Raw genomic sequence first — 12,684 nt, 5'->3', positions numbered from 1 at the left:
ATAGTTTTTTCAAATGAAACAAGATATAAGTGGTTGAAAGTAAGTATTTCTTTAATGCTTGAGTGGGAATTTTCCAGTCCATTTTACTGCCAACGTTTATTCCAAGATATTTATAATCAGTAATTGGTTCAATAACAAGACAGTTTGAAGAGCAATTATTTAGCAACGAATTAGCTTGTATATCTGCGGAGGTAAAACAAGAGATACTACCTGGTGAGATCTTTTTGCAGTCATAACTATGCTGGATAAGAAGATCAAGACTCAAATCTAAAGCAAGTGATTTGAAAAACACAACTCTTGTTTTCTCACTAATAACTAGTTTATGTACGCCAAACCAATGTCTTAATAACTCTAAGTTATGATTAATGTCTGAAAACAAATCATTAAAATTGGGACTAGAGTAAACACACACTATATCATCAGCAAAGCCAACTACTTACTTACTTACTTAAGATGGCGCTACAGTCCGGGCGGACCTGGGCCTCAACCAACAAGCGTCTCCAGCCAGCTCGGTCCCTAACTAGCTGTCTCCAGTTTCGCACACCAAGTTGGTTGAGGTCCTCTCCAACCAGTGTGCGCCACCTGAATCGCGGTCTTCCTCTACTGCGCCGTCCCTCGGGATTGGATTCGAAGACCTTCCGGGCTGGAGCGTTGATGTCCATCCGCTCTGCATGACCTAGCCATCTTAGCCGTTGGACTTTAATTCTGCTAACTAGGTCAGTGTCGCTGTACAGACCGTACAGTTCGTCGTTATATCTTCTCCTCCATTCTCCATCTATGCGTACGGGACCAAAACTCACCCGAAGAAATTTTCTCTCGAAGCATCCTAAGACGCTCTCATCTTTCTTTGACAGGGTCCAGGTCTCAGCGCCATAAATGAAAACCGGGATAATGAGTGTCTTATAGATGGTGATTTTAGATGCTCGAGAAAGGACTTTACTTCTCAATTGCCTTCTAAGTCCAAAGAAGCAACGATATGCAAATTATTCTTCGTTTGATTTCAGCGCTGGTGTCGTTGTCTGTATTAATAGCGGTGCCTAGGTAGACAAAGTCCTTAAACCTTAACTACCTCAAAGTCCATGGTGACGTTTTGTCCAAGACGTCGTTGTTTAGTGTCCTTTTTTGATGACAGCATATACTTGGTCTTGCCCTCATTGACCACTAAACCCATCTTCTTCGCTTCCGTCGCAATGCTCAAAAACGCTCCACTGACATCACGCTTTCATCTTCCAATTATGTCAATGTCATCTGCATATCCGAGTAATTGGATGGACCTTTGGAAGATAGTGCCTCTAGTGTTGACAGTTGAGTTTTGCACAATTCTTTCCAGAACGATGTTGAAAAAGTCGCATGACAGTACATCGCCTTGTTTAAAACCTTTTTTGACATCAAATGCATCGGTAAGATCTTTTCCGACTTTAATAGAGCAGCGTGCATTCTCCGTCGTCATTCTGCACAAACGGATAAGTTTGACAGGGATGCCAAAACTAGAGATTGCTCGGTACGCGGCTTTAAAATCGATAAAGATATGGTGGGTATCGATTTGAATCTCCTGGGTTTTTTCCAAGATCTGCCGTAGTGTGAATATTTGGTCGATAGTGGACTTTCCTGGTCTGAAGCCACACTGATAAGGACCAATCAGGTTGTTGACGAATGGCTTCAGACGTTCACATAATACGGCAGAGAGGATCTTATACGCAATGTTAAGGAGACTGATGCCTCTGTAGTTGGCGCAGTTTAGAGGGTCTCCTTTCTTATGTAGCGGGCACACTATGCTGAGATTCTTTTCATCGGGCATGCTTTCTTCCGACCATATTTTGCAGATGAGTTGGTGCATGCTCCGTACCAAGTCATCGCCTGCTGCTTTGAATAGTTCGGCAGCGATGCCGTCAGCTCCAGCAGCTTTGTTTGACTTAAGTTTAGATATAGCTATCTTCACTTCGTCAAGGTCGGGTAGGCGGAATTGTTGATCTGCGTCGCCGAGGTTGAGTGGTTCTATCTCCCTTACAGCGGAATTCGGTTCGTCATCGCCGTTATATATTTTGGAGAAGTGATCTTTCCATATTCTCAGCATCAACTGCGGTTCTACTACGATGTTCCCCTGATCGTCTTTATACAGTCTTCGGTTCGTGGCTGGTACCCTTGGGAGGTTGTTTTACCTTTTGGAAAAATTTACGAACCTCATTCATGTTGTGACATTCCTCTATCTCCTCGATCGCGCGCTTCTCATGCTCTCTTTTTTTCCGTCTGAGAAGCCGGTGTTCCTCTCTCCTCTTCTGCTCGTAGAGCTCGCGAGCAGCTCTAGTCCTTTTGTGCAGCGCCGTTTTGTATGCCTCTTGTTTCGCTGCGTGTGCTTGCCGGCATTGGTCGTCAAACCAGTGGTTTCGCTGTGGTGGCCGTGTGAAACATAGCAATTCAGAGGCGGCATCTCTGATGGCTGCAAGGCAATGTTGCCACTGGTTTTCAATGCTTAATGCAGGAAGCATAGGACTCCTTAAGAGGTTATTAGAGACTCGATCGGAAAAGGACATGGCAGTCTCTTGCGATTGTAACCGCCTAACGTCGAATCTTCTCACAGATTAGCTTGGCATTAAAATCTGCTAAGACAATTTTAATGTCATTGCCAGGGCACTGCTCATATGTCTTGTCCAAGAGCTCGAAGAATATGTCTTTGGTGTCTTCATCTTTCTTCTCTGTTGGGGTATGCACGTATATTAGGCTTATGTTGGCGAATTTAGCCTTGATGCGGATTGTCGTGATGCGCTCGCTCACACTGTTGAAACTCAAGACTTTTTGTCTGAGCCTAGTTCCAACAACAAATCCACACCCAAATAGACTCTGTCTTTGCTCTCGGTAGCAGTCACCGTAGTAGATATCGCAGTCTTTTAGTTTGCGTTTGCCCGGTCCATCCCATCGCACTTCTTGGATGGCTGTAATATCTGCCTTGCAGCAGTTTAGGGCTTCCGCTAATTGTTCGGCTGCACGTGGTCTGTTAAGGGACCTAATATTCCACGTACATATCCGAAGTACGTTGTCCTTTTTTCGTTTGCGTGAGTTGTCAACAGTGAATCCGTCCGTATCCGAGGCTTGTTGGTGCTTTGCTACTAAAGGTATTTTTTACGTGGCCAGGAAGTCACCCCGACGGCACAACCCCCAACCTGGAGGGCCAGATCCTTAGTATAACTCCAAGGAATGGGAGCCGGATAAACAGCTCCTTACAGGAATGGGCTCCGAATATATCGAAGAAGCCCTATAAGGTGTTCACTAAGAAGTTCAACCTTACTGGAACTGTAGACGCCACCGTTGATTCCATCTCGAGAAATTGTCTACTACAGCACTAATTGGCTCTCAGACTATGTTGCCTTGAGATCGCCATTTCTACCTACCTACCTACCAACTTCAAACCATATCAGAGTTATTAAACACCTTAAGCGCTTTAAATCTAGGGTAGGCAAGATGTTCGTTCGATGCGATCCGCTTATTCATATGCAAGCGGAACTTTGGACTTTGCTTTGTTTGTTGCAGTTTATACCTGTATAAAGCAGTCTTTCTTGGGAGGGGACAGAAATCTCTGCTGGTCCTCATTTAATGAATTAACTCACCAAGTGAATTCAACGTTCTGATATGACAGCGCATATGTGATTTGACGACTACTACTGGAACACATATAAAATATTTGGTAAGCAGGTTTCACCATGTTATTATCGGTTATCAAACGGTTAAACTTCAATTTCTTGAATAACAATTTGACTTATTGCAAAAAAATATTCATTTAAAGGGGCACAATTTGCCAAGCCCTAACACAAATGGTAAGTCCTAATTTATTGGGACTCCAAATAATGCTTTGTACACCTATTCAAAACAAACATTTAAATAACTCGCTTCCTATTGCAATATTTGAATGACTGCATGCAAACTTATGACCACAGAAAAAGTCTACGAAATTGTATGCTGCTTGCTCTTATTTTGCCTATAAATTATTTAAAACTGCTTTAACTAATTTTTCATTTATGATATAAATCTAATATATATATAATTCATTAATTTTTTTATTAATTAAGAATAATATAAAACTTCAGACTACTTTGCATTAATTAAAGCTTAAACCGAATCATATCGAACACTATATACTAATTCGTTTGTATTACAGAAATAATATTTTATTTATAGAGATTGGAAACAGGTACTTGTTTAAATTCACTTATACTTAGAAACATAACGCCGCACTCCATCGACGACAAATGATCTGGCATATTTTGCTAAAAGAGTCGAAACATTCATGGTGGGAGTCGTGAAGTATTCCAAATAAGATTCGATCTCCTCAAGTATCCAACTCGTTTTTATTTTAAACAACAAATCAATTCTATCTTGAAGATTAGTTGTTAGATTTTCTTCGTTAAGTGATCTTATACATGGAGGTTTTGACTCCAAATCAATAATCCCAATTCCTTGTAGATATTTTTGCTAAGAAAAGTTACTAATGTTAAAATAGCTCTAGGAATAAACCACAATACTTACATCGACTTTATAGCCTTCCACCAAAGCATCTTGCCAATCTGACATAAATTCTTCAACTCGAAACTTTAAACCAGGTTTGAGGATGTTTACAGCTATAATGCGAGCTAGTAGTTCTTCTTTATACTGGAATTTTCCTGGATTTGAATCTACTGGATGCGTATAGATGTTGAAAATACCCTCCACAATCTGCTTGGGCGCAATACCTTCGAGGGCAGCTATCGTTTCGTCTTTTTCAATTCCGTCTAATGGCCACGAGTTTTCAGTTATAACCGCCATCATCAAATTGATAATTCGAAATTCGTATTCGCAATCTAAAACTCTTACGAATCCATCAATTATTAAAGCACGAACCTTCTTTAAACCTTCCTCGAACTGTTTTCTACTGCATTGGATAGTGTCCAGCAGTTGACTGAATGTAAATAGGAGTTTTTTCTCAATCATGTATTCATTTTCTGGGCCAGAAAATCGTGTCATTAATAACAGATCATTAAGCTTTCGAAACCGAGGTTGAATTTCTCGGCATTCGTAGTATTCATAAAATATTTTTAGAATTTTTTTCTGTTCTAAGACTCTTTCAATGGCAACTTCGTCGTCATCACTGTCGTCTTTGTTATTAATACGTTCCATCGAGGAATCAGCTCCAATTCTTGGACTCTTTAAGGGGGAAGAACTCGTTTGCGCCGCAAATTTGAGCTCGGGAACCAAAACGAGACTGTTTGATATTTCAGTTTCCTTAACTTCGTAGGTCTTTTCGTTTGTACATAGAACGGCGCTCTCATGAAGACCTCCTTTGAAAGACATAATGCCTCCATCACGAATAGTCTTTAAGAGATGCGGATTCAATTCTAAAAGACGAAACCTTTCATTCGAACAGTTATTGGATGGAAAATAGAAGGACTGAAGAATATTGATGAGCATAAACTCTTTTATAAACTATAATAGCTGGAATTTTCACCTGTGTTACTGGTGTCAAATTCCGTTCATCCATGCGAGCAAACTCTATAATTTGCTTTACATCTTCCGGTGTTCGAATGTACCTGTGATGGTAATAGAAAAACGAAACATATCAGTGTCTATGCGGATAACATCCTTGACTGCATTTACGGTGGTTCAATTTTCGTTTCGTCTACCTCCATTACATTTTCAGCATTCATTCTGATAAAATGTGAAATAAAAAAACACAAACAATAATTAATTAAAAGAGCTGAGCTGAAATAAAAATACCGCCAAAACCAAAGTTTAAAAATTGGAATGTTATGTCAATTGAAACAGAAACTATAAAATACATAGATGGGAGACTTTCGAAGTTTCGTTCTCCAGTCCCAACTTATTCATTTAAATTGTTGATTCTGGAATATTTTACTTTGTATGCATGTGCATGTATGTGTTTGGCCAGTTTATATTTCTAACATTTCTGAGATTTTTCTCAGTGATATTGACAGAGCATGAAAATTAAATTGCACAGTTTATATTTGTAAATTATTAGAGCCGGTACGTGACTATTATTTACCTCCGGCCGGCGGTTTACCTCTGCCAGTTTATCTCCGACGGTTTACCTCTGGACGCTTTACCTCCAGAGAAGTTACGGTAGTTTGAAATGTGACTAATTTTGTTATAAGGTGTAGGCCGATGTTTCTGTTTTTGGAGTTTTATATTATAGTGCCACTCGGTCGTGGGTTCATTTCATTTTTTACGAACATTTTTGTCCTTAAATGATTGAATTCTGTTAAATATTCAAACAAACAAAAAATACAAAAACCTACTTAAATATCATATAGATTATTTTGATTTGTAAAATTGCATTCTGGATGTGTCATTATTCAATTCATAAAGAATGAAAATAAAAACAACACGAAACGAAATGTCAAAAGTTTTCAATTAGAAGGTAGTTTGGAAACAATAAACTTCCTTACCTGCTCTGGAGGTAAACTGTCCGGAGGTAAACCGACGGTGGTAAACTGTCCAGAGGTAAACCAGCAGAGGTAAACTGACAGAGGTAAACCGGTGGAGGTAGACTGGCAGAAGTAAACCGGCGCGCAGAGGTGAACTGTCCCGTTTCGCCATCTAACGTTTTTTTCAACTAGTGATTATTTCGTGAATAGTAACACTTAGCTCATGTCTGATTTGACAGTCTTATCGTTCCGCTAAACGAATCTGGTTGTGCATGCGCTTGAACAACGCTTAGGGAGATGACGATTTTTCAAAAAAAAATATTTTGATCTTGGCGGGTATGTAAAAAAGCAAAATTGTTGCATTTGGGGACAGAAAACCCACACGCATACAAGCATACATTGATAAGCCGGTACACCGAAAACAAGTCACTGTTTGTTGAGACTTTGTGGAATTCATTGAGAAATATTGTTTATATATCTGGGAATGCAGAAATCTCTGAGATTCTAGAAACATAAACTTGACATGTTGATTTACATTCTCAACAGAAAATATGATTTTATGAATTCATGTATATTCGACAGGTTTAAACAATAAGTGCAGTTACACACTATACAGATTACACGGCGGCGTAGATTTACCCGATTACATGAGCAAATCAGGGAGTCGAATCGATTCCAAATTGAAGTTTCGATCCAGGTATATGGCTAAGCTACAACCACGCTTTGGGTTTGTCGGGCTTTCAATACCCTTATTACCAACTTTACGATATTTTACGATATCACACGTCATAAAGCGCTACATAACAATTTGCAATATTGAAGTAGCTTCAAACTTCGGGTATTGAGAAGAATGTTTTACTAAAGTTTACTTACACTTTCTTAAGTTATTCTTCACAATGCAGTTGTCAGCTGTAAAATGGTCAGCTTTATAGAAAATAAAATCTATTTTTGTGTTGCAATCGTGCTTACAATATATACGATCAGAAGCGGTAGCAAAACCTGAGGTTACATTTTAGAATTCCCCATAACAGTCCATTGTGTCTATTCGATTCGTCAAAGTTGGCGCGACCGAATGCGTGGTTGTGGTTTAATTGGTCGCACTCAGCTTTCTCCAAATTGAGCCTATTTAGCACTGCAGTTCTAGGGTGTGACTTTACTTTCTGCATAATTTTTTCAGTTTCTAGCGAAACTTTTTATAAAAATCATAGAATTTGTATTCCAAAAGCAGTCAAATATTATTTTTAGAACAGGTTTCACTGAACCGAAGTTGCACAATTAATTTTTCTTAAAATATTGCAATAATTTTTCAATTTTCGAATTCAACGAATTCAGTTCAGTTCAACTCACATTGTTTTCCCCATAATTTTGCATACTGAGCCCAAATGCCCTTAGAAACCACATATAATCTGGACTTTTCCATAAGAAATGCAAGGGACAACAAACAAAGACATGCTTATCCTCTGAGTGCAAATTGTAGGTCGAATGAGAGTAAACCCCATAAGTCGGTTCTCTTAGTAGATATATTTCTCTATGCTTATGTTAACAAGCAAAATCTTCTGAGTGCAGTTTGAGGTCAAAAGAGAGCAAACAATATAAGTCGGTTATATATCCCTAAAAGATATATTTGTGCATTGAACCGTTATATATTTTGTATAAAATATTAACTATCCATATATTAATATATCGAGCCCTTTCCGCCAATTTATCGTACGCGACAAAATAATTTTTATCGTAAACGACAAATCAAAAGCTTACTGCTGGTCCTTGATACAACTTGTACCCGTAGTCAGATTCGGAAATTATGGTTGTTAAGACATGACAATAGCCTTCGAGGCTCTATGTGTTATGTTACTAGCAAATTTTAATAATTTAGTTGTCGTTTTTATTGAAAATGGCGCTTACGATAAAATGGCGGGAAATTCTCGATATATGTACATAATAACCATTCGTTGACTAAATCTTAAATTAAAAAACGTGAACTAAAACTGGTGAGAAAATATAGTTTCTTCGTTCAACGGTGAGTAAGAAACTCTGATTGTTTATATATTATATTAAGATATATATCTACAACGTCATCGAGTATTTCATTCACAGTGAGAATAGTAAACTTTACACTGCGGGTCATAAGATTAGAAGCAGGATTTTTTGAGAAGTAAAATCGATATTTCTCCCGTTACATAATGGATTAAAAAAAAATAACAATGGTTAATGAAAGACTATTTTGTTAACAAGACAACATACATTTTGGGTATGGAAGAGATTAAGCTAACTAAACTTCTAAGACAAACTGTTGATAAAGTCAAGAATATGCGAAAATAAATCGGGTCATTAGATTAGAAGCACATAAAATATAAGAAAAAAATGCAGTTATTCATATTTTGTTTAAGTTTTTTGGGTTTTATTAAATATTTAATGATGTGTGCTGCCACTAGCCTTTAAAATAACTTCAAACATTCTATCTTTTAGGGATTTATAAAGAGATTCCAAGAAGTCCAGTGAAATCTCACTTCAGGATAATTTAATACCATGAATAAGCGCTTCCTTGTCATCGTATTGCTTTCCTCCCTCATACACCTTACGTGTAAGCCAGCTCCACACATTTTTCATTATGTTAAGGTCCGGGGAATATGGTGGCCAAGGCAGCAAGTAGATGTTTTGGTTTGCAATAAAGGATTTTACCTCTCGGACTGTGTGTATCGGAGCGTTGTCCAGTTGAAAAATCCATGAAATTGGTCAAAAAGCCCGGTAATTTTGGGGAATTCTGATTCCAGTAAGGCTTTGTAGGTTTTTCCAGTCATTTTACTATCTTGGACTACCAAGTCTATAGTGCCATAAAACGAAATTGAGCCCCAGACCATAACGCCTCCTTGTCTGCTATGGTGACGGTATAAAAACCGCTCCTCTTTCCTCATGTCATGGAAATAATAATTATAATCATGTGGCCCATCTAGGTTAATTTTTTTTTTCGTTGGAAAAATAACCTTCCGAGAATCATTTGTAGTCATTGAATTCTGCTCATCCCAGCTCATGTGATCTTTCGCAAAACACAAGCGTTGCTTCTTCCTTGCGTCATTAAGTGGTGGTTTTTTTAAAGCTTCAGACGCTTTATGTGTTTAGCTTTGCGGATCGTGCGTTTGACAGTCGATAAGCTGGCCTTAACATTAGCTTAATCCCTAATTTAAGCAGCCGATAAAGATGAATTTGACGCTATTCTAAGTATATTTCGCGTTTCGTAAAGTGTTAAGGCAGAGGAAGTGTTTCCTTTATAATTTTTTCGATACGACGATGGATTTTTTAAATAGTTGCTGACACAATGATCACTTCAATTTATTTTTCGGGCTATAGCACGGCATGAAAGACCTTCAAATAATAAACATCTATTCTTGCCATTTCATCCACTGTCAAAAATTTTGTCTTGCCCATTTTTATTACAACTCAATAAACAACAATTAATTTATGAAATGCACCGTTTATACCGAAAATAAAATGAATTCACTTCACAAGACAACGTTTATATGTTCACTGCTTCTAATCTTATGACCCGATTTCTTTTCGCATATTTTCGACTCAATTGACAATTTGTCATAAAAGATCCGTTAGCTTATTCTCTAAAATTCCCAAATTTTACATTTTGTTGTTAACAAAGTAGTCTTTCATATACTATACTTGTTTTTTTTCTAATCCACCAAGTAACGGGAGAAATATCGATTTTACTTCTCAAAAATGCCTGCTTCTAACCTTATGACCCTCAGTGTATATAAAACCACACTTTATTCAAAAACATCTAACCTGGATGGACCAAGCCGATGACCTCTAGACTTATCATAGAATGAAATTATGTAGTAGTGAATAGTAATAAGCTTTTATTTAAATTCCGTCGGTCTTACGCCCAAAATGCCCATTGGCATTTGACTATCCTATACCTTTCAAATCAGCGTATGTCAAACATTATTGATGGTGTGAACAGCATACAAAATGCATTTCACTAGTGTTCCATTTCCATTTCTAAGAGCACGTGGTTTATTTATCAACAAAGCCAAACGAATGTCATTTAAAAGAAAATTCCAAATCGTGTCAAATAATTAAAATTAATTGTATTTGCATTGCCGCACATAAAACAAAACAAAGATTTTTAAAATTTTGTTCTTAAAGAATACAATTTCATCATGTCCGAAACCGAAACTGAAAAGCCTAAAAAAAATCAAATAACGGACGAGGAGCGCCTGGAACTTGCTGCTAAATTGGACCAAGAACTAGATGATTTTATCGAAGGACTTGAAAAGAAAAGATATACCGAAGGTTGGCCAGAAGATCGCTGGCAAGAGGTTCATTATTATGTTTCAATCAAAACAAAAACAGTTTAAATAAAAATCCTTATTTCTAGGAAATGGATAAACATCCATTTTTCATGAAAAAACCACCTCAACCAGGTGATGAAGTTCATCCACTTTTCGAAGGTCTTCAAAAGCTTAAATATGATCCTGATGAGAACACTGCCGAAGATTTGGCATTAAGTTACAAAGAAGATGGAAACTTTTATGTTAAGCACAAGAAATTCCGGATGGGTGTCTATAGCTATACTGAAGGGCTCAAAGCTAAGTGCGACAATCCCGAAGTTCTGGCTACTCTCTATAACAATAGGAGTGCATCGCACTTTTTCTTGAAAAATTACAGGTAAAGAATAAAGTTTACATATTAACATAACCTTTGTCAAGCTAATAGTAGAAAATAGATCTGCGCTTTCAGACGCCGAAAAAGCACTAGAATACAAACCAAACTATTCAAAGTGCAGATGGAGAGCTGCTCAAAGTGCATTCTTTATAAGCAAATTTGATGTCTGTAAACAACTCTGTGAAGAAATACTAGAAGAGGATCCCAAAAATACCGCAGCAAAAGAACTTATTTCACAGACAAAAACTAAAATGGTGAGAAATTACCATTTGTTACAATTTTTAAATGCATGTTATTAATGTTTGGTATCTGAAGCAAGAAGCAGAACGTAACGAACGAAAAGCAGCTGCAGAAGCTAAGAAAAAACTGACTCGATTCCATCGTACTATTGACGCTATTAAGGATCGCGGAGTCAAATTTGATGACATGAAACCTAATACGCGTCTGACGGAAGAATTACTTCGCCCAAAGTTTTTGCCTTTGGAAGACTTTCCTGTTCACCTGGATGAGGATAACATCCTCATATGGCCAGCAGCATTCTCTTATCCTGAGTTTATGTTTAGCGACTTTCAACAAAATCTAAATGAAGACGCTCTGTAAGAAAACTTTCAACTTATGAAATTATTTTCTTTATATATTTATATTTTTACACAGAATGGAGGATGTAATTGTGACAATGTTTTCGGAACCACTTCCATGTGACAAGGACGGAAAGTATAAACCAGGAAAAATAAGCGTTTATTTTGAGAATAGGAAAGCAGCAAGTGTGATTAAAGTTGATTTATCGAAAAGCATAAAAGAAATAGTGAGCTCAAAAAAGTAAGTTTATACATATTTATTTTGTTTATAAAGTAGTTAATTGTTATTTTTGTAGTTTTTATGTGAGTGGAGGATCTTTACTATTCTTTGTGGTACCAACTGACACACAAATTGAAAAGGAATTTATTAACGAAACCAGAAGGCCAATGGTTTATACATAACGTGAAACTTAATTTAACAACTATTGGTTTGACTAGCCCATTTGTAAATAAAGAATTAAAATTGACTCTGGCCTAGCATTTGTATTTAGGCTTGAAAGTCATAATAAGTAAAAAAAAAAAGTCTTTTTCTTCAAAAATGTTCAGTTTGAAACAAACATTTTCAATTATACAAGCTTATAATATTTATAATTGTTTAAAGCTAATACACGTTAAGCATATGGCTTTACAATGGTAATTTTTGTAAAATTAATTTAAATGGTTGCATCTGCAATGTCTTGCATTTCGTAAGATCTTATTTGCAAGCTTTAAAATCTTTTCCGAAATGTTTATGTCATCTAGTTTTTGCTCCAGCTTCATTGAAAATAAAAAATTTCCACAAATTCGCGTTTGTTTTTATCTTAAATTTAAGTTGTTAGCATTAAATTTTGATTAAAAATATTTTGAAATTAACCAAATTGAGTTTCAGTGTTCTATTGAGAATTAAAGATTCAAATAATAGGCCCAAGAATTTCGATACATTTCTAAATACAAGACAATTGTGTTCCTATCATGAATGTGACTTTTATAGAATTTGATAGTATGCCACCAAAATTTTCATATATTTACCAATTGATAGTTGATAA

At 36.8% G+C, this 12,684-nt stretch overlaps 2 protein-coding genes across 3 annotated transcripts; one reads left to right on the top strand and one right to left on the bottom strand.

The window, feature by feature from the left end:
* Positions 1-4,134: 4,134 nt before the first annotated feature.
* LOC129950212 (sister chromatid cohesion protein DCC1) lies at positions 4,135-5,797 on the bottom strand. 2 transcript variants are annotated; one of them, XM_056062065.1, is made up of 5 exons: positions 5,743-5,797; positions 5,623-5,673; positions 5,474-5,555; positions 4,519-5,415; positions 4,135-4,464 (listed from the first exon to the last, which is right to left on the bottom strand). In XM_056062065.1, exons 2-5 carry the CDS (start codon positions 5,670-5,672, stop codon positions 4,198-4,200), a joined length of 1,296 nt encoding a protein of 431 aa, XP_055918040.1. In that variant the 5' UTR covers position 5,673; positions 5,743-5,797; the 3' UTR covers positions 4,135-4,197. The 2 variants fall into 2 exon arrangements, with proteins under 2 accessions (XP_055918040.1, XP_055918039.1); XM_056062064.1 differs by having other exon boundaries at positions 5,623-5,793.
* Positions 5,798-10,488: 4,691 nt separating this feature from the next.
* On the top strand, positions 10,489-12,441 carry LOC129949930 (DNA polymerase interacting tetratricopeptide repeat-containing, protein of 47 kDa). Its single transcript, XM_056061662.1, has 6 exons — positions 10,489-10,735; positions 10,795-11,084; positions 11,143-11,335; positions 11,397-11,677; positions 11,736-11,900; positions 11,956-12,441. Exons 1-6 carry the CDS (start codon positions 10,577-10,579, stop codon positions 12,059-12,061), a joined length of 1,194 nt encoding a protein of 397 aa, XP_055917637.1. The 5' UTR covers positions 10,489-10,576; the 3' UTR covers positions 12,062-12,441.
* Positions 12,442-12,684: the final 243 nt, after the last annotated feature.

This window comes from Eupeodes corollae, chromosome 3 (assembly GCF_945859685.1).
Source record: "Eupeodes corollae chromosome 3, idEupCoro1.1, whole genome shotgun sequence".
In the NCBI taxonomy this organism is placed as follows: Eukaryota; Metazoa; Arthropoda; class Insecta; order Diptera; family Syrphidae; genus Eupeodes; species Eupeodes corollae.
Note: the sequence above shows the minus strand (reverse complement) of the source record. Positions and strands in the feature narration are given on the sequence as shown.